We start from the raw sequence: 21,803 nt of genomic DNA on the forward strand, positions 1-21,803 counted from the left end.
GCCAGATTGTGGTCAATTTACTTTCCTCTAAATAAATATATATTATATTCAATAATAAAACGATACAAAATATCCATTATTAAAATTATAAATAAAAATAAAAATGGTTTCAGACTTTCTTCCGATTCCTCTTTCATTTGAGAAAACAATCCGCTAAGTTTGGAACAGAGGTTAGAAAGGGTGGTCAAGGTATCGTTATTATTCGAGCTCAGATCATGATCGTCGGTATTTATTTTCGAGTTGGAAGAATCGAGGAAAGTCAACGGGGCAAAATGAGTTTTCAAGAGCCTGTCAGCCTTGAGAAGGACCCATAGGCTAAAGTTTTTCAGTTTGCTTTCTTCGGGGTTGTCGAAGAGAAGATCTTAGAATGAGCATAATAAAAAAAATCATCATCCTTATTAGGTAAGCTTTTGAGTCCGATTATTATATACGGAAGAGCAATTTATAAATAATTAAAATTTCATCATTTAAAAAAAAAATACATAAAAACTTTTTAAATTTAATTTTTATTTTTCGTATGGGATGACGGTAATAGAAGATTTTTGAAAAAATATTTTTATAATTTCCCGGAGAAAGGCAAAATCCCTAAAGAGCTTTAAAAATTTATAAAACACACTTAGTGTATTAATAAACGAAATAATAAAAAATATAATTTAAATTTCTTATGCCTCTTTGCGGCTCCAAGCGAGTAAATATATATTTAATATATATATTAAATACTTGTTAGATAAAAACGAGCAAGATATTTATGAATATTCTGATTATAATAAATTTTAATAGAAAATTCGATTGACCCTCTATCTTATGATTTAAATATCAAAATAGATGGTTAATATCGGATCGGATTGGTGAAAATAAAAGTGAATTAATATTTTCGGGATATTATCTAATGAGTAATAAATGACATATATTGTTTTTAAATAAAAATTTTTTTGTTATTTTGAAACAAATGAGTGTATGAATGATATGGGATAAATCCATTTTATAATTATGGGTGACAAAATGTGGAATAGCGTAAAATTTTTAATATAATCATTTTAAAACAGTGTTGCGAAATAGAATATAAGTTTATTTAAACCCTTTTGACGGATGTCATCCTGTCTGAGCGTAAATTCGTGCTCTTTGAGTTCCGTTAATGAGTCGAAATTCGCGTTCAATTCTAAATCAACAACCTTAGTCTACATTTTTAGTATTTTTGAAAAATATTTTCAAATGAGGATGGAATATTCGGAATAATGCTTAAAAACTCCTAAGGTATTCATAAGAGAGACGATTCAAAATTCGAATAGTCTAGACTTTAAATTTTTGTAATATATCAGACGGCTTATTAGATAAGTTATATTTTGACAAAATTTCTACAAAATCAAAATTTTCGAGAACAAAATGTTATTTTTAAGACGTTTAAGGTGGAAATATGAACAGTATTTTTCCGTTATAGACTGAAATAGTAGTTCCGTTAAAAAGGTCAACCTTTAATGCCCCCTCCCATTCCCACTCGTATTAGTTTATTATATTATAAGGGAGGTTTAATTCAAGAATAATTTGCGTGGCTCGATAAATACAAAAATAATATCTTATAAAGTTTAGTAGAATATGAATATATACCTTCTGGCCGAGTTCTTCATACATATTCTTTAATCTACGGTATTCGTTTACAACATTGCCCCTCTCGTTGTCACCACATTTATCGTTGTGGTGTTGGAGAAGGTACTTGTCGAAATATGCTTCCCTGTCACTAGACCCCCTCCTTGCTTTCACGCTCTTAAAAAAAACTGCGTTTCGAGGGTCATAGTTAAATTCTGCTTGACTATTTTTAGTCGATTTATTGTCGATCTTGACGAGGTGCTTGTTCGAAAAACTTTCATCTTCACTTTTGTCATCCTTATGTTTCTTGTGGCTTCTGGAGAAATACTTGTCCAAAAAATTCGCTTCCTTGACTTCGTTAATTCTTTCAATTTTTGCGCCCTCGTTGCGATTATTTTTGAACGATTTGACGTCGTTCCTATTTTTCTTTATAGCTGAAAGGGAACCGGGTTGAATGTTGAGATACTTTTCTGAGTTTTGCGTTCTACTCAGCGCAGTCGAACTAAGTAAAGAAGGATAAGGGAGTAAAGGTAGAGGCGTGAATGGTCTGAAGAGTAACTTGGAGGATGAGTAAGGCATTTCTGGAAAATTTAGTGAATGTACAAATAAATTTTGTGTATGATTGTTTGTGGATTATTTAAAATCATTCATGAATAAAAATATTTTGTTTAAAAAAAGGAGCCCTATAGTTCCTAGATCTAGCTCAGTAAAATTATCTTTATTTTAGGATCGAACCGGCTACGTACTATTTTCTGGGAACCGGTTTGTATAGCAAGATAAAAATGTAGTTTGTTATATTTTTTTCTATCCATTTTAATACAATAAAATTATAAAGATAAGGATACACCATAAATAAACTTTTACCATGTTATCTCAAAGCATCGTCAAGAGATAATTAATGCAACTATCATCTTGAGCTTTTATGGATCAAACATTCATACTATTTAAAAAGTATCAGTCGAATTGGGTGAAATAACTTTAAACGGATAATCATTTATACTAAAATAATGGGCTTTAAGATCAAATATAGTTTAAAGAGGCATTCAATTAATTACCATTCACGTATGTGGGGAAAAAAAAGTAGAAATAGAAAAATTAAACCTTTATCTTTTAAAAGGGATTGAAGATGCATTCTATTCATTGAAATATCGGTGGCAGTAGTGGCATGATAATCCAATCGACTAGTGCGGCTCAAAAAGTTTTGATTCGCATTGTACAGGAGAAAAGAAGCCAAGTCATTTGGGTAGGCCGAATTCTTGCCAAGCCAATTGGCATTTTGATAAGGAATAAGCTTTAAAAGTTGTTTAAAAAAAGAATTCAAATTGAAAGTAATTCATAGAAGAAAAGTATTTTTTTATATATTCAATACGTAAAAACATTTACTAAAAAATCCATAATTTAACTGACCCTCCCCCCCCTTTCAAGAACAACAAACAATATTCATCTACTTGGTCTTTGGGACATAAATCTTTAGCATTACTATCTTTCTTATTATTGTCAGAATAATGCCTCGTCTCAGTATCCTTGCCAAGTGGAAACAGTCTTTTCTGAAACGCCTTCCTAAAGGGCAACAAAACGTCTGTCATCCCAATCGCATTGTTCCCCCGAAAATTTCCTGAATGAGAAATCTTTTCAGGACCCTTTCCGCCAATCTCGATGTTCAAATGGTCTGAATTTTTCGGGGCGAAATATGACCAGAGACCTTCCCTCCTGATGTCTAGAGATTTATCATTGACGGGCGGTGCGTCGATAGATTTATCGTTAATTTTTAGCGATTTTGCGTTTGTTATTTTTCGGCGTTCGTAGTTAGAGGTGTATTTACCGACCACTTTCGAAGCATTATCGACGGAATCGACGAATTGGTTATTAGTTGGGATGGATTTGTTGGTGGTAGGGATAGATTTTCTATGAGTATGCACCAGCTCCGTTATTTTGTGCTGGACACCTAAATATTTTTCGATATATAATTAGAATTTAAATTTATCGGTAAATAAATAAATAAATCATAGTTCGATCGATGCTAAATAAATACACAAAGTTTTAATTATCAGGGAAATCATTTTTTCAAAAAATATGGATTCGTAATTTGTTTTCGATTTAAAAATGAGATGTTTTACATGATTATTCGTGAAACCTGTTAAAAAAATATTTATAAAATTTTAAGCGTTTCCTTTTTATAAATATCTTTGAGGTCTATAATAAAAAAAAACTCGTCAAAATAAAAAATATAATAATAGCAATCAGCAAACAGACTTAAGTCTTAGACTAAGAACCAACCAGAGCGCTCTAGCGTTTGTAAAATAAACATTCTATAAATTAAATTATATATTCATCTAAAAACATATAAATTATTCGGAATCAATACCTAGTAAGCATGCAAATGTTTAAGTATGTACCAACTTTTAAATATTTTAAACAGATGTGTTTCCTGGTTTAGTCAAGCTTCGACTTATTTTATTTTACTAATCCTTCTTTCGGCTGTGCATCGATGCTGGTTTATATGTATTTTTAATATAAAATTAATAAATTCCGAAATTTAGATAAATTATACATTAAACGGTAAGGTAAAATAAAAAATGGTTAGTCCAATTTGTAACATCATCTTCAAATCCAAATAAATTTAAAAATCTGTAAATGGCACTATTGGGGCCATCTTGTAAATTGTTCAAAATTTAATATTTATTTTTACCAGTTTTACTTATAAAAGAAAGCTTTGCAACACCTTATACATAACTTTCCATATAACCCCTTTGGAGTAAAATATAAAAAAAATGTTTAAGTCATACCTCTGAAAATGATCCGATAATTGCATAGAGATTAAGTCTAAAGCATAAAACACTTTCATTCCATTAATATCTCAATATTACCAATTGGATCGCAGATGTCGTTAAGATACTAGTAATAAACCTTTAAATATTGTTGTAGCACTGGAATTTTATCAATAACCTTACAGTATTTCTCAGTTCTTTTCTAGGTATTACGAGTAGAGGTTATTTCCCCCCAGAGGGTAGAGAGTAAAAAATATTTGTGGGGTAGAGGGTAAATCTAGAATGCATAATATTTTGAAGACACTGACATATTCCAGTAATTAAACTACTAACTGCTGTTTTTGAATTGTGTCTTTTATAAATCATATGCAACTACCTACCCTAGCAGCTCATGGCTTGCGTTTGTTTTTTAAAAGCTATAACTTCAAACTTGTACTTAATATCTTCAAGATATAATGCTTTTAATTTTCATAAATTTTAAATTTTTCATCAATTTAAAAATATATAATTGTATATAAAAATGCAAAATAATCTATAAAAATAGTAAGTCTTAAAAAAATAATTAGGAGGAGGTAGTAGGTAAATTTGCATTCTAAAAGTTAGGAGGGAAGTAGAGGGAGAACTCTAAATAATCGTATTGAACCATACATATTGCTACCCTCAGAGTGATAGAGGTTACAAATTCGAAGGCTCTGATATGTTCTTAGCTTTACATTCTTCTCTGGAAATAATTAATAAATATAAGCTGACAATAAATGATTTCTCTATATAATGAAATATTTTTATATAAAACCTTCTCTTTTAAAGCTCGTGATAAAAATTTGCGGGAATTTCGACAAAAGCAATTCGATCATTTGTAAGGCGCTCAGAATAATTTTGAGGTCTTTAGAGGTTAACATGGAGACAATGTAACTATATATAGAGGTAAAGATATATTTTAAAAAAAACATGATTGTCCCCCATTCATTCCTTTTCTTCCTAATATTTTTCCTTTTCCCTATAATTCCTTTCTGCTCATTAAGAATTATTTTCCATATGCATTCTTAACAGTGTCATACTTTTAAATTTTGAGACGTAAATATAATTATAAATATAGTGTAATCAAAATCAAAACTTTGAAATATCTAAGGAGCTCAAAATTTCCAATACTAAACCATCGTCCTTGGAATGATAGAGCATTCTGAGCAAAGCTTTGAGACAATTGTATTTAACAACGTTACCAGGCTATAGAAATAATAATAATTTTTTTCAATTTTTAAAAAGATGTTGTTTTGTATATTTTGATCATACAATTTCCATCAATAATTAGAATAAATATTAACTCGTTGGCAGATGACAAGCAAAATAAAATAAGTGTCCAACGGAAAATCTATTTAAGATATCAATTAAAGAACACTTTTATTTACTACAAAGTTTCCTTTTATAATGGTTTATAAAAAATATTAAACATTTGCGAAATAGCAATAGCATCATATAAATACTTTAGTTCAGGTGTAATTAATTTACCGAATTATCGTATATCCTATAAACCAATGGCATGAGGGACCTCACAAAGTATTTTCCTATCTCCCGTCCTTCTTCGCTGTCCAAATAACATTTTCTGCTATCTTCCGAAGTAATACTTTGTAGTTTTGGGATTTGCGGCGCAAGTCCACCATTTTTAGGGCTCGTGTCGCGGCAAGTAAATTTCGTGTACTCAGATGATTCGTGAAATTTGGAAAATATTTCGGGGTTTTTGTGTTCGTGATAAAATAGTCGATCCGATAAGGATAAATGATGGGAATTAAGAGAAGGAAATAGTTCGCTTTTTCATTAATAAAATAAAATTATTGTTTAAAATAATAAAAAGGACAAAACTACTTTTTTGGAGCGCAAACGTAAAGAAGAACAATTGGAATAAGTGTTAAAATCTCTTTTGACAAATAAATATAATACTTTTCTGTTGTATTATTATGAATAATTAAATTTTCATTTCTATCATTATAAATATGTGAGTCTTAATTTTTAGTATATAATAAAATCATTATTTTGTGGCTTTATGCAAAAATAAATATTTTCGTTACCATATCAAGAGCGTTATCTCGGATATTTCCATCGGGTTTTTCCGGCAAAATCCCAAATCTTTGAGAGGGGAAATGACATTTTGCAACGAGAAAAAGACGTCATTGATTTTAGATTTCGTGGGGGATTCGGTGGTAGGCGGCTGTTCTTCCATCAAAAGGTATTTAAGAGTGTCTATTATATCTATCGATATAATATTAGTAAGGTGTATAGGATAAAATAGGATTAATGAGGAAAAGCAAAAAAAAACCTTCTTCTTTTCGTTCTTTTTTATTTATTGATTTGAGTGTTTCGATAAAGAAAAGGCTATCACTAGGAAACCATTTGAAACCAGACAATTACAGTTAGATAAAAGAACATTAATAATAAAGATAAGGGGAAGTAAATTAAGTCAAAATAATATTAAATTAAGAGAGAAAGATGAAAGATTAATAAAATTATTACTGAAACTAACCGTTTTTAAGGAGAATGACGGCCAAGCTATTGCAACCTTTTATCATCGTGTGTAGAGACTTGATGATCATTGAAGAGGTTTTCGAATCGACAATGGGTGGAGAAGCCATGAGCTATGCAATAATAATTAAATGGAATGAAGTGATATTATACGTGAAATCCCGTTATTCCAAAATGAATATAAATATATCTTTATATAATGGGTATCCCTTCCTTCCTTAAATATTCCTTATTTTATCTCTTTATACTTCCCCTTTATTGGAAAGCTAGAATGAAAAAAAACATATAAATAATGTATATTAAATCTAAAGGATAATTTTATTTTTAATCCTCAAACCAAATTAACGATATTAGATATGTATTCGAAAGTAGCGATTTGTTCTAGCAAGATGGGTTGGTCTCTGAAAACCTCTATGAGTCTGCAATAGCATAAGCAACAACTTTCAATAACGCTCTTATCCTGAAATAAATATTTATAAATTCGAATTTTTAATTTTTAATATTAGGTCTCATATACCTATCCTGTTAACTAATAAAAAATATTTTTGTAGTTAACTTTGATGTTTTAAGGTATAGCGTTTTGTATCTAGCCCTAACTCTGGTTCACTGTAATTTTTTCAAGCCTAAATCAAACCCTCTATTTTAGGGCACCTATACCAAAACCTTATGTTTCTCTAAAAACAATTTAGAAAAGATAGAATATATTTTAAATAAAGTCATACATGCATTTTAATTATAACTGGCTACATCTTATCTGTGAGTATATTAGAATATAGAGAGAGGTATTATATTCAATAAAACCACAAGGTTAAAAACGTGTGGGTTTATTGAGATTAATTAATATGCGTATAGCCTATATTGATATATTATTAAGGTTAAATTTCGCAATAATCTTTAAAAAAATTGAAAATAGATTGATTTTTGCTTGGGAGATAATAAATAATATAGGAGAGAGAATAGAATTAAGTGCTCGTCAATTCATATGAGGTAAATTTAATGTTAAGGAGGTAAAATAATTATGAATGAGTACTTTTTTTGAAATACTTAGTAATACATATAAATATTGCAATCTTATAAAATAAACAATTCAAAAAAAAAGGTTAAAAAAAACTTGTCCAGTAGTCAAACCGCCCTCCACGAGTCGCAAGGATCCAATGACGTTCACTCGAAATGATTCTGCCCCTGTCACGTATTCGCAACACGATGCCGCTACTGAAAATGCCGAGCGACGAGCGGGAGCTGAGTAGAAATCGACGAAGGCCAGGCAAGAGGATATACCCCCCTGTATTAATTTTTTATAGCGAAATTTATTATATCTTTTACAATATTTCTTATTAAATATTGTTTTTTCTTACTTCCTTTCTTTCTTTTTCTATTTTCTTTTCTTTTCTTCTTTTTCCTTTCTAACTTTCCCTCCTTTTTCTCATTCCATTGTGATAACATAAAATACCTTAAGCAAAATAGTTTTGGCGTGTTTTCTGGAAAGCATTTTTAGAGCCGTTAGTGATTGCTCGGCTACGTCTATGCATTGGATTTCGCGCACCTGTGAAAATTGTTATTTAAAAAAATGCGTTTAAGTTTATGCCGTTAATTTAAAAAAATATATTAAAAATATATTTTGATTCCAATTAAAGTTAAAACTTTGTTTAGGAATATGATTGTTCCTTCAGTGGAAACTAAGGAGATTGACCTGGGAATTGATTCCATCATGTAAGTTAGAGCTTTACAAGCTTCGTTCATCTGGTAAAAAAAATACGGTATATTTAAATCTTACTAAATGAATATTGTATTGTATTCCATTCTTAATACATGGTTAAACCAAAAGATATTTCTCTCCGCCCCCCTTCTTTCCATTCTCAAGAAATTTCAATTCACTAAGGGGTTCAAAAAATTATTCCTACAAAAGACACAGCAAACATCACTAACCAATTCGAAATCGCTATGATTTTCGCCCTTCAAAATGTGTACCAAGGCTTTCACGCAAGAATGAACGGGAAAGTTGGCCAAGGAGTCTTCTTGACTCATAAGCAAAATCTTACAAATCTCTTGACAACTGGCGAGCTTCGAGTAATTTTCCAAGTCCTTGTTTTTCAGGTCCTCGACCAATTTGTGGATTTTGCTGTTAGCTTCTTTTTATAAAACAAATATATATATATATATTAGAGATCTGCAAAGTTAGGGCCGGCCGGGCCGGACTCGGGCCTAATTCTATTTAAAATAATCGGGTTCGGGCCGGGTCGGGTCGGACCTTGGAAACTTTATTTAATATATCTAAATTGATTTAATTTATTGAAACTAAACGCTATATGACATATGTCTTTTATTTTATGTAATTGTAAAAATTAATTTCTATATTTAAATAAATTCGGGCCTGGCCGGGCCGGGCCGGTAAATTATTTATCAAATCAACAAAATAAAGTCGATTTTCAACCCGACCCCCTTCAATTTTTCTTAAATTGTATACTGGTAGTATATACTATAACTAAGAAAAAAATGAAATTTTACATTCCAACACTGTTTACCCGCTAAGATATGGCCGTTTAAAGCTCGGAAAAATGGTACATTTTTGGGAAAATGCACCTCATTTATTTTCTTATATCTCAAGAAATAATTAAATTAAAAAAATAATTTAAATTTTATTTTGTAGCTTAATAAAAGTTCTTTAAAAAGACATAAAAATAAATATGATGGACATTTTATTAATATCGAAAACCGGATGTGTAAAACCGAAAATGGCCATAAAAAAAAAGGTATTTTTTCCCCAAAATTTTATTTCTGTAGATAGATATCACACTGCTTTATATTTATTCAAAATCCTAGACTGGTTGAATATGGGTTTAGGAGTTATCACTTTTTATATGGCTAAAATTGAACAAATTTAACATTAATATCATCATATTTTAATTTTATGAATAGTTATGAAATAATGTTAATTTAAAAATTATGTCTAAATGATAGGCCCTTATTTTTTTTTTATCTTTATAAAAAAAATTTGAGAGGTGGCTGAGATAATGAGCTGTTTAAAACTTTAGTTAAATTTTATCTCGAAATTAAAATTACTTGACAAAATAATTTTAAATATTTTATTTAGCATAAAATAATCTACCAAAATTGAAATTCAACAATAAATTTTCCCCCATATATTCAAAATTAAAAGAAAGGCTTAATATATTTTTGACGATAATTCTATAGATAAAACATTCAAACAATGGATAGCAATTGATCGAACTACCCTCGAAACACTGACAAAATCCGCTGACGAAATTATAGATTATTTAATTGAATAATTAAACAGTTTAATACCTCATTTGTTTATAGCTTCACGATAATCATTAATTCGAAACTTTTTAAAATTCAAATTAAATGTTGGCGAATTCTTAATTATTGCAGATTTTTCAGAAAACTATGCATTTGTAATGCAGAACCATGCATAAGGATTTAATCAGACCAATAATCAAGCCACTATCAACTCTTTTATAATTTATTACCGTGAGAACGATATAATAAAACATGTAAATTTAGTAGTTATATCAAATTGTTTAAAGCACAACGCATGTGCATTTTATTTATTTTAAAAATTGATCGTATTCTTGAAGGAAAGATTTAATAAGAGTGGCTAAAATTTTTTATTTTTCTGATGGAGCAGTAATCAATATAAAAATAAAAGATTTCATTAATCTCTACAATCATGAAAATGATTTTGGGATAAAGGCTGAGTGACATTTTTTGAAACCGTAAGGTAAAATCCATGCGACATTATGGGGGCCGTTACTAAACGGTTAGCAGTTTGAGCAAACTTGCAACGTCCATATGAACATCACATATTGACAACAATAGATTTATTTAACTATGCAAGAAATAATATCTATGGGGTAAATTATATATTTGTGAGCAATAATGAATGTATGAACATAGAAAGTCATCTTGAAAGCAGATTTTTGAGAGCGAGAATTTCTGGAACACAAAGTTTCAAGCTTTTATTGCCCTAGAAAAAACAAAAGTCATAATTTATTAAAATTCCTTGGATGATTATAATATATGATATATTTTAATTATAAATTTTTGATTGTATTATATGTAATGCAATTTGAGGCAAATAAAGTTATATTATGTTTATAATTATTTTGTCAAGTAACTTCGAGACAAAATTTAACTAAAGTGTTAAACAAAGCTCATTATTCCAGCCACTTCTCAAAAATTTTGATAAAGATAAAAAAAAAGTAAGGGCCTGTCATTTAGACATAATTTTATTATCATTATTTCATAACTATTCATTAAATTAAAATATGATGATATTAATGTTAAATTTATTCAATGTTAGCCATGTGATAACTCCTAAACCCATGTTCATCCCAGTCTAGGATTTTGTACAAATATAAAGTAGTGTGATATCTATCTACAGAAAAAAAATAAATCTATGGCCATTTCCGGTTTTACACATCCGGTTTTCGATATTAATAAAATGTCCATATTTATTTTTATGTCATTTTAAAGAACTTTTATTAAGCTACAAAATAAAATTTAAATTATTTTTCTAACTTAATTATTTCTTGAGATATTTGAAAATAAATGAGATGCATTTTGTCAAAAATGTGCCATTTTTCCGCGCTTTAAACGGCCATATCTTAGCGGGTAAACAGTGTTGGAAGGTAAAATTTCATTTTTTTCTTAGTTATAGTATATACTACCAGTATACAAAATTTAAGAAAAATTGAAGGGGGTGGGGTTGAAACCTTGGTTGATTTGATATGGAATTCACCATATATTGAATTTCCATATTACTATCATTATCAATCAAGATATATAATAGATTAGCGAATGCACATTTATATATATACACACTTTATAACAAAAATTTCTGACATTTAATGCGTGCATTAAAACAAATTTTAGAATACGAAATCAGCAGACATTTATTTTGCAGTTCGCGTTGAATTTACAGCTGGAGAAGTAATCGCGATTCGGTTTAATTTAAACAAAGCCTAATAAGATTGTATTAAATGCGAGATGTACGTGATTAATTTATTAATAAATCTTCATTATTAAAATAAATTTTATTTATAATTCCAATAATTATATAAAATTTAAGAATTAATAATAATAAAAAATAAATAGATCACATTAAAAGATTCCATAAATAAACTCGTTGTTAAATGGTGTTATATCACGCACATTATGAAGTCAATCGAATGTCCATTTTCTTCATTCCTGAAAAATACATTTCTAAAATAAAGAATAATCAGACTCAGATGAGGTTGAATTGTAAAAACACGAGACTAATTCATGTGTTTTTCATGGCGAATGTTAACTGACTTATTTGTGGGAATGATTAATATCATCATTATTTTGGAATCCGCAACTTCATATAGTCAAAAAATACTGTAATAAATAGCTTAAACTATATCTAAAGGTGTTTATAAAAAAATAATGTATTTCTATGAATTTTTACGACTGGTGGAAGTAGTGCCGAGTGTTTTTTGTATAAGTTGTTGCATCCTGGGCCCTAGAGCGTTCAGCAAGTGATGAGTGGACAAGCCTTTCGTTTCCAACAAGTCTTAAGGAATTATAAAGACATTTTAAATTTTCCGAATTATGATGTTTGTTCCCCCTTACTTTTTGTAACCCTTCATTCATTCATTAATTATTCCTTTCCCTTCCACCTTTCCCTTCCACCTTCCATCCCTTGCTAAGAAAGAAAGAAACAAACAAAAATTATATATTAGTAACTGTGCAATTTTCCTATATCGTGCACGTTATCTTCGAAATCCTCGCTGTCAGATGAATACCTGGAAGGTTTGTACTTATCAGGAAGTTGACCTATTTTAATAAAAAATTATATATATATGAAAAATAAATAGAAAATAAAGCGAATAAAGAAAAGTAAAAATTTTCTTAAAAAGAAAGATTAATAAAAAAAGAAGAAGATATAAATAGAAAGAAATAAATAAATACGCCTATATTAAATTTCCGGCAAAAAATTGGTCTTAATAAATATAAGTATGTAGGCGAGAAATAGAATCAACATGAGTACAAAGCAGGACCCTCTATATCGGAAGGCGGGGAGGTACAAATTAAATATTAATATCGCAGGTAGACTTCTTAGTTAACAAACATAGCCAAGACAGTATTCATTTTATATTTGAATTATTTTATATTTTAGTCATGGAGGGAGGCTCAAGTGGCATTAGCTCCTGTAGGGGGAGGGATCTCTAGAGGGTACTCGTATAACTCTGCATTCACAGTTAGCACGAATTCGCGACAAAGTGTATAAAATATGCGCGAATTCGCGGCGAGATATAAAAAAATATTTTTGTATACTTAGCCGCGAACTCGTGCTAACTGTGAATTCGGGGTGAAGCATCAGGAAAAAACAAGAGCGATTATAACCGTCAAATGGCTGCGCCCATTGTTTATATAGTACTCGGATCATTAAATCAATTTAATGTACCATTTCATTAAAAAAAAATTAAAGCGCTTTTACTGATATATCAAAAATAATAATAAGAAAAACTACTCTACCTTCTTGGTCACATATAAAATTTAATAATTATGGTTATGCGCGAATGAAAAATTCAGTCAAGGATTAACAATTATCATTACTAATACAATTAAAAATATATAAAATTGTCAACTTTTATTTATTATGAAAGTTAAAAGTCAGTCAAAAATGACGTCGATTTTAGACCTCGACAGAAGATTGAGAAAAGGAGATATTTTGAAAAGTTTTCAAAATGACAAACGCCCAAACTTTCATTTCCATGTGGGAGGGAGGAGGAGGGGGGGGGGGGAGTTGAATTAAAATCAATATCGCATCCAGCTGCAAAAAAAAGAAATGAAATATATTTTTTTTGCGAAATTATTATTTTTTTAATTGAAAACTAATCAAAATATTTTTTTTAATTTTAAAATGCATTTCTTGCATTTGATAAAACATCATAAGGGGCCCAGTAAGGGAAGGAACCAGCGGTGTAGTTTGGGAGAGTGCGGACTCCTCCAACTTGAAAATGCTAGCTATGTCATGTTTTGCATAATGTGACAATCATTGAGGAATTAATTTTGGATTTTTTTAAAAATCTATTCGTAGATGAAATTCAGTTGAGATTATTGATCAATATGTAATAAAAAAAATAAAGTGCATATTTATAAGGAGCATTTTCAAAATGATATGTCTAACAATTTGATTTAAAAATCGCAAATCGATATGTTAAAAGGCCTGGTATAAACAGGAATAATAGAATTCCATCAGGCATCAATCACTTTAATGATCAAACTCATACATATATATATATAATACAAATGCAAACTAAAAGTTAACTGGTGTCAGGGACCTCTATAAGTACCTAAACTAATGACAAGATTACCTCCCGCAAAAATTTTACCTCCTACCTCCCTCTAAATTATATCATCCTCAATTAAAATTAGCAAAAAATAAATTCAAATCAAAACTATCCCCCTCCCCAATTTTATTCAAATGACGTTAGCGCCTTTGTAGCTATCTGCCCCCCCCTGTCTCCCATTTCATTAATGATTACATCATAGGTCATATCCATACGCCGTGGTAGAAGTCCCTGACTACCGATGAATATTCTCAATGTTCTTTATGTGATAAAAAAGGAAGGCAAATGAATTTAAAAGGTAAGTAATTCTTGATATTATGAATCATTATTTTAAAAAAATGAATTTTATAGAAATCTAATATTCCCAACTTTTCTTATTATTCACCTCCTCAGCGGATACTGTGTTCAATAATATACAGTGTTGTGATGATTTAATGAATGTTGATGATTAAATTAAAACCCATCCATAATATAAAAATATTTTGTTTGCAAAATAATTAAAATAACAAAAGGAGGAATAAAAGAATTTTCAATAATGCTTTGTCTATATTTTAATTATAACAAAATATTTTTATATGGATGGGTTTTATTTAATCCTCAATATGTTTCATTAAATCATCACAACACTGTATAAACCCCACGAAAGGTATACACCCGTTTTCATATACATTTAAAAAATTAGATTTGAAATGGAACATTCAACAATATTTACCCTTTTAATTAGAGCTGTACAACATTTTATCAGACATGCAAGGCCCCGTAAGCTTAGACCTAGGGTCGAGAAATTTGTGAAAGATATTTTTTCGGGTCGGAACTAGTGCCAGAAATTATTAAAAAATCGGACCGGACTATAAGTTTTTGAGCCGATTTTTTAAAACGGCTAACTCAATATTGTAGCCAGAATAATATTACATAAGCCTCAAGATTTCGATGATATATGTCCTAGACCTTTGTTCCTTCTATAAGCAAAATCTTCAGGCTTGCATAATATTTTTCTAGATGAAATATTGAGTTAGCCGTTTTTAAAAATCGGCTCAAAACGAGCAGTTTAACAACACTAACTGGGTGGGTCACAAAAATTTTAATTGATGACAGGCCACTGTGCTTTGGGCTGAGCTGATTTTTAATTTGTACAAAAAAAGTAAACCCTTTGAGGATCAGTGGTAAATAAGGTATATATTTTCATGTGTATGATTATTTGCCAATTTTTTTTGAATTTTCTAAAAGATGATAGTTCTATATCTCAAATATTCCATAGTAATGAGACAAGAATATTATTTTAACAAATCCTGACCAAAATAAAGATCAATAATCAAATGATATAAATTTATAAATATATTTATCATGAAACCTGAAGATGATGTTCCAGGTTGTTTCATTTCCATCTTTTTAACTGATCCCATCTTATTTGAATTACTTTTGTGGTAGTGATTGTGATCCACACTTCTTACATTTATGATTTCATCTATCTCACTGATATGTTTGTCCAAAAGGGAGTGATTAGAGAGAGACTTAAAGCTACAGGTGTTGGATGAACTCACCTCCATATCACTAACATGTTCTACTTTGCAACAAAAGTTATCCTCCTTCTCTGAACCTTTTTCTTCTTTATCCTCTTTTGTGTAACCAATTTTATCGCTGCTTTTTTTGGTACACTTTTCTGTAGCAATCGATTTATCAGTGTCTGTTACATCTAAAATGGTTCCATGGTCATCTTTTTTTGAGGATAAACTTGTTTTTTTGGAGGTAGATTTATCATAAGGCATGGCCATTTTGGTTATCGTATCAGATATCTTGCTTATTTTGCAGATACTATTATTATTTGTAGTATGAGGAGGATTAAAACGTTTCCTTTTATTGTGGTTTCTGCCATCCTTGACTGTATTTTGTCTAATATCATCTCTGGATATTATAGGATTAGGGTTTGAGTGAGAGGGTTGATTTTGGGCTATACTTTCTTTGGTATCAATTTTAAAGACTGTTTTGAGCTTGTCAGCCAGTGGAGGTTTTTTGTTGCTAGAAACTGATGATTGTAATGTAGTAATTTTATTGATTTGGTCAACTTCTTTGGAAATAGTACTTGATTTTGTGAGCCTGACTTGTGATTTAAGGTCCACTTTATTAAGGTGTTTTGCTAGTTTAAAATTTACTTTTTTGTGCAGAAATGAGTTGTTTTTTATTTTAATGGCCTCTGCTGGTAGAAGTTTTTTATTCTTTTTGTTGATATTACTAATAAAATTATTCTTGCCATTCAAGGTTGATTGACCTGATTGTGAGGTAGATTGTTGTTCAGATGCAGAATTTTGTTGAGTCTTGAGGCTCCTTAAGCCCCAACTAAAGGTTATAATATTGTATATTAATAATGTATACATTACATAATAGGTTATAATGGGCATAGTTGTATTATATAAAAAATATACTTCAATCTTATAAAATAAATTTAATAAACAAAATATAGCATAGCAAAAGATAAAACTTACAGGCTACTTTTACAGAGTCCCGTATTTGTATATTTTTCTTTAGTGTTAATATGGTGATTAGAATTATATATTTTACTCTCAGTTTTCTTTTGTTTCTTGTTATTAATAAGGTTCTTTGTAGTGGCCTTTCTCTTTAGATTTGGACAAGTTGAAATAGTATGATTTTTTAAAATTTTATCAGTTTTTTGAGGTATAGAATTGATTTGATAGTTAATAGCATTTTTATATTTACGATTTTGATTATTTATACTCAATGCAGACAAATGTTTGTTCTTAAAAATAAATTTAATAAAATTAAATAGGAAAATATGATATACTTTTGCTTCATTAAATCTAGTTTGATAGATAGCCCGATTTCTAAGATTATAATGTATATTGTCCATTTATTAATTATGTTTCCATGCATTACAATTCGTATATTACAGATAACAACTTTAAAAATACTCTTTAAAATGAGTCATTAATCAATTAAATATAAACAATTTGATTTATCCAATTAATTTAATATAAATATAGCATTAAGTTTAAAGTTCTATATAGAGGAGAGAACTTTCTCTTATATCGATCAGATGACACAAAATTTAACAACACTTTTTTAGAGGAATACTAAAAACTTTAAATGTTTATCACTTTTGCAGTTAGGCTTAGACCAAAAAATTACTAAAAATTATTATCATTAAGATATAAAATAGATTGTCAGTATTATAGATAATATTTTTATTATTTTAATGATTATGTTGAATTTAAAAGTATCAATTTAATTATAACTTTATAACGATTTAAATTATAAAAATTTAAATGTATATATTTGTGTTTAGAACATTAAAAATCCTTTTAAGTTAAATATTTTATAATAAGACATCATACATACATTCTAGGAAATATATTTTAAACGTTATTCTAATTAAAACTATCATACATATATTTATTAACTATATATTTATAGTTCTTCGAAAGCTCAATTTCTCAAACCCTAACTCTGGTAACCTAGAATAATAGAATCACTTCATAGGCGTAACCATGATTTTCTAAAGGGGGAGAATTAATGTATGGGGGCTATGCCCTCAGACCATTTTTTGGGTGGGCCTTCTTGATTCCCTTAGTCCCTAAATAACTATAAAATGTTTTTACAAGATAGGAGGTTAATTTTAATTTAAAAAAATATCATCCTTATTTAAAATATACGAAATTGGTTAAGAGATTATATGAAAAAAAAAGTCTGGAACAAATAGGAAATATATTTTTATTAGTTTATATAGAATATAATAAATTACATTACAAAAACGCGGTCATAATTTATAATGTTAGATCTAATTTTCTTTTAGAATTTGATGATTAATTATTTCAGAATTAACTGCTAAGCTATTTAATCTATTTTTTGAAATAGTATTTTGCAAATATGTTTTATAGCTTTCATAAATTCAAGTAAGTTTTCATTAATACATGTCGTAATACGAAGACATGCTAAAATTTGAAATAATTTTGGAAAGTTTATTAATGTGTGTTTACTAGTGTTGTTAAACGGCTCGTTTTGAGCCGATTTTTTAAAACGGCTAACTCAATATTTTAGCCAGAAAAATATTGTTTAAGCCCAATTATATATATATATCATTGTTAAAGCCTCGAGATTTCTATAATATATATCTAGACCTTTGTTCCTTTTATGAGCAAAATCTTCAGGCTTGCGTAATATTATTCTGGAAGAAATATTGAGTTAGCCGTTTTTAAAAATCGGCATTGAATCACTTAATATGTATATAGCCCTATTTTTTAAGTAAATATGAATCAGTAACATTACTTTAAAAAAGAAACTCGTTACGTTAGAAAAAAAAGGAATGCCCATCGTTACTAGTTAACTTCTGAAATAAGGAACGTGATACAGATATTCAAAAAATGTAACGCACTCACTATTTAAAAAAATAATAACTATTGTATATATATATTTATTTTTTTCCCACATAGATGGTAAAAATATTATATTATGTTAGGAGAAAAGAGTCATAACTTCTTCTTTTTTTTTTCTTTTTTTTTTTATTTTTAGTTTATTTATTTCTTTTCTTTTAATATTTTTTATCGTTATAATAAATTTAATATATTTAAAAATGTTTGAAAAATATATAATAATACTATTAAAAAAAAGAACGGAGATGGTGTGATGCAGGGAAACAAAAATGAAAAAGGACGTAAGCGTTGTCTATGATAGCTCTTTGGCTAGAAGGCTACCATAGAAACTGATATAATTAGCTTTGTGAATCGCTATGGATAATCGTTGACGAAGAAAAAAACCCTCTCGGGGTTCTTCTGAGAGTTTGCTGATTTGTGATCCTAATTTTTTGAAAAATGCTAAGGCGAGTTTGCCGAAGGTGCCAAGAGTGGTTGATATGATTGGGATGAAGCAATGATCGTTTATTATTTCTTGTGATAAAAAAAAGAATAAAAAAAATTCTTTTTGCAATATTTTTTTAATTTATTTTTAAAAATTATTAATTTTAAAATTTCAGATATAAACAAAGCGCTTAATGCTTAACACCACTTTCCTGTGCTAAACACATTTTAAACTGAAGCGGAGGATAAGGGGGGGGGGGGGGAGGGGGGTTGATAAATAAAATTTTAATTGGGGGAATTAAAATAATATATAAAGAATGATCTTATTTTTCAAAAACCTTATTAAATCATCACAAAAATCATTCAATTCCTCTCAATTTTTTTTATTATTTGTCAGAATTTAATCAGAATTCATATTTTTTCTTCATAAGTTTTTCTTAGATTTAAGCCACTGAACATTGAAGATTGAAATATTTAAATAGGGCACAATCTACATTTACAAGTAGACTTAGGGCCCATAATTTTATTATTTGTTTAAAAAATATTTTGTACTGGGATCAGGGCAGAGTTAAATCATAGGAGGGAATAAATACCAGTGATATTCTTAATAAATAAATAATAAACAATAAATATTTATATATCTTGATTGATTCAATATTGATTATATTAACAATCTTAACTATTCAATCTTCCTTTTACCCGCTCATCAGTGTTTATTCTTAATAGCAAATGTTTTTACATTCCCTAATTTTTATTTATATTATGCTCTTCATCCTTCTTTGCAAATAACAATTTCATGAATAAAATTCAGAACAAATTCAAAGTATTCCTGGGAAAATCTATAATATTGATTTATCACTATTCAACTGGTCAAACCTGCTGGTGGTTTAGACTTCGCCCACTTAAGCTTCTAGCTTTATAATACTTATATCATTAAAATTTATGAACAATTTTATGTTCTCGGGCTTCATATCCAACACAGACTATTTATTGGATGATGCAACAAATGGATGTGAAGCCAACACACCCAAAATACATACTTTCCGGCAATCATCACCTATAAAAACCTTTAAACACTCTTAATACTTAATTTCCAATCAACCATATCAGTCCATTTACTTGAAACTTTATCCCACTTCTCCAATCAAAAGACAAATTTGGTGGTCATGAATGGTTAGAAGCACTCACTAGTCTTAGCCTTGGTAATCTCTTATCAGTAGAACAACTAAGAGTTGCTATTGACTTACGTCTACAGTGTGACATCGTCAGCCTCACACTTGTGTCAAATGTAAAGATTCAAAAGGCAGACACGACCTAAATTGTTTATATAGTTAAGGGATACATCAACGCCACACTTCAATAAATCAATTAATAAAGGTTTGACAGCCCCTTACGTTATAACCATCTTGAGCCTACCAACCTATCCCCGCAGACGTAACCTGACGGAATGACTACAATTCCCTGATCCCCAAGTGAATCTTTAATATGAGATTTTAATTGTGTCGCATCCGTTTCCTTCTAACACAAGCATATATTTATTAACCCAAGCCAAATCAAAAAAGATTAAAAAATACAAAGATATCAATAATTATATATTTACCTCAATAGCCATCTCCACAAACGGGTCCCTTTTTACATAAAACTTTTATATTTTAAAAATCTTAGGAACTCACAATCAGACATAACGAGGCTATAGAAAATTCCTTTTATCCGGTAAAAAATCTAATTTGTAATAGTCCGATATAGCTACGGCTCATTCTGGGAACCTAATTATTCGATATTTTTAATTAATTACATATATATTCTTTTAAATATATTATTATTTTAATTTTTATAGCTTCTTATTTTTTTAATAGTATTATTATATATTTTTCAAACATTTTTAAATATATTAAAATTTATTATAATGAAAATTTAAATTATTATACCTTATATTGATATATAATATATTTTTATATATAGAATTTTGGCATAAATATAAAAATATATATTTATTACAATAAAGATTGATTATAAAAAAAGAATAATACTAAAAAAGAATTCTACAACAAAAATGTAACAAATAAAATAAAAATGAAGAACCTTGATGGTTGATCTGAATTAAAAACTTGGCTTAAATTATTATATTTTTTAAGAAAAAAAGCACTACTCTTTTTATTACAACAAGTAACGAATAGCGTTCTTTTTCCTTAAAAGAGATAACACCATTAGTAACAACATTACTCTCATTGACGTCACTTTACAGTTGTCAAAAGATACTTCTAAAAATATATGCAGATTCACATAGGCGTAGATGGGGGTTAGGGTTTGAACCACCCAGCGTCTACATGAGCGGGAGGGGTAGGAACAGTTTGCACCCTATTTATTGGGTGGGGGGGAGGGGGGTTGGCTGCTTTAATGGGGGTAAGGGGTAGGCTGCTTTAATGGTGGTAAGATTAATTTTTTGGGGGGTTATCTATTAAATTTTGAGATGAAATAGGACATAATTTATTGCTGTAAAAATAAATTATTTTATAATAGAATGATTATAATACAATTCATCGACCAAATCTATATATTGCAAACAATCATACATATTGTTTTCCAAATAAAACTTTCTACTATCATTTCAGCAAGCTCATAATGCCATAATAATTAATTCATTGTAAATAATGGAGGTTTTAATTGAATTTATTATCTAAAAAATAAATTCTTTACATTCACAAAATATGGATAGTTGGTAGTAGAGAAAGATTAATTTAAGTTATCCTTTATAACCTCTCTGAAAAGAGTATAAATAAATTAAAAAGGTAAAA

The 21,803-nt window shown here is 28.9% G+C and overlaps 1 protein-coding gene across 5 annotated transcripts in view; it reads right to left on the reverse strand.

The window, feature by feature from the left end:
- Nucleotides 1-17,188, reverse strand: part of LOC135927131 (uncharacterized) — a 27,516-nt gene extending 10,328 nt beyond the window's left edge. Inside the window, exons 1-20 of one of the 5 annotated variants that reach the window (XM_065463072.1) lie at nt 17,001-17,188; nt 16,684-16,955; nt 15,555-16,537; nt 12,594-12,683; nt 12,319-12,420; nt 8,793-8,992; nt 8,508-8,606; nt 8,317-8,409; nt 7,978-8,148; nt 7,204-7,326; nt 6,868-6,979; nt 6,416-6,596; nt 5,859-6,156; nt 5,467-5,576; nt 5,146-5,264; nt 3,033-3,529; nt 2,686-2,875; nt 1,606-2,165; nt 1,079-1,178; nt 116-361 (exon numbers count right to left, since the gene is read on the reverse strand). In XM_065463072.1, the coding sequence (XP_065319144.1) occupies nt 116-361; nt 1,079-1,178; nt 1,606-2,165; nt 2,686-2,875; nt 3,033-3,529; nt 5,146-5,264; nt 5,467-5,576; nt 5,859-6,156; nt 6,416-6,596; nt 6,868-6,979; nt 7,204-7,326; nt 7,978-8,148; nt 8,317-8,409; nt 8,508-8,606; nt 8,793-8,992; nt 12,319-12,420; nt 12,594-12,683; nt 15,555-16,537; nt 16,684-16,955; nt 17,001-17,066 (4,612 nt within the window). In that variant the 5' untranslated portion in view covers nt 17,067-17,188. Of the gene's footprint in view, nt 1-115; nt 362-1,078; nt 1,179-1,605; nt 2,166-2,685; nt 2,876-3,032; nt 3,530-5,145; nt 5,265-5,466; nt 5,577-5,858; nt 6,157-6,415; nt 6,597-6,867; nt 6,980-7,203; nt 7,327-7,977; nt 8,149-8,316; nt 8,410-8,507; nt 8,607-8,792; nt 8,996-12,315; nt 12,421-12,593; nt 12,684-15,554; nt 16,538-16,683; nt 16,956-17,000 lie in introns of all 5 variants that reach the window. The other 4 variants (XM_065463071.1, XM_065463070.1, XM_065463069.1 and 1 more) reach the window with 4 other exon arrangements.
- Between the last annotated feature and the right edge of the window lie 4,615 nt (nt 17,189-21,803).

This window comes from Gordionus sp. m RMFG-2023, chromosome 3 (genome assembly GCF_954871325.1).
Source record: "Gordionus sp. m RMFG-2023 chromosome 3, tfGorSpeb1-WG-v2, whole genome shotgun sequence".
Classification (NCBI taxonomy): Eukaryota; Metazoa; Nematomorpha; class Gordioida; order Chordodea; family Parachordodidae; genus Gordionus; species Gordionus sp. m RMFG-2023.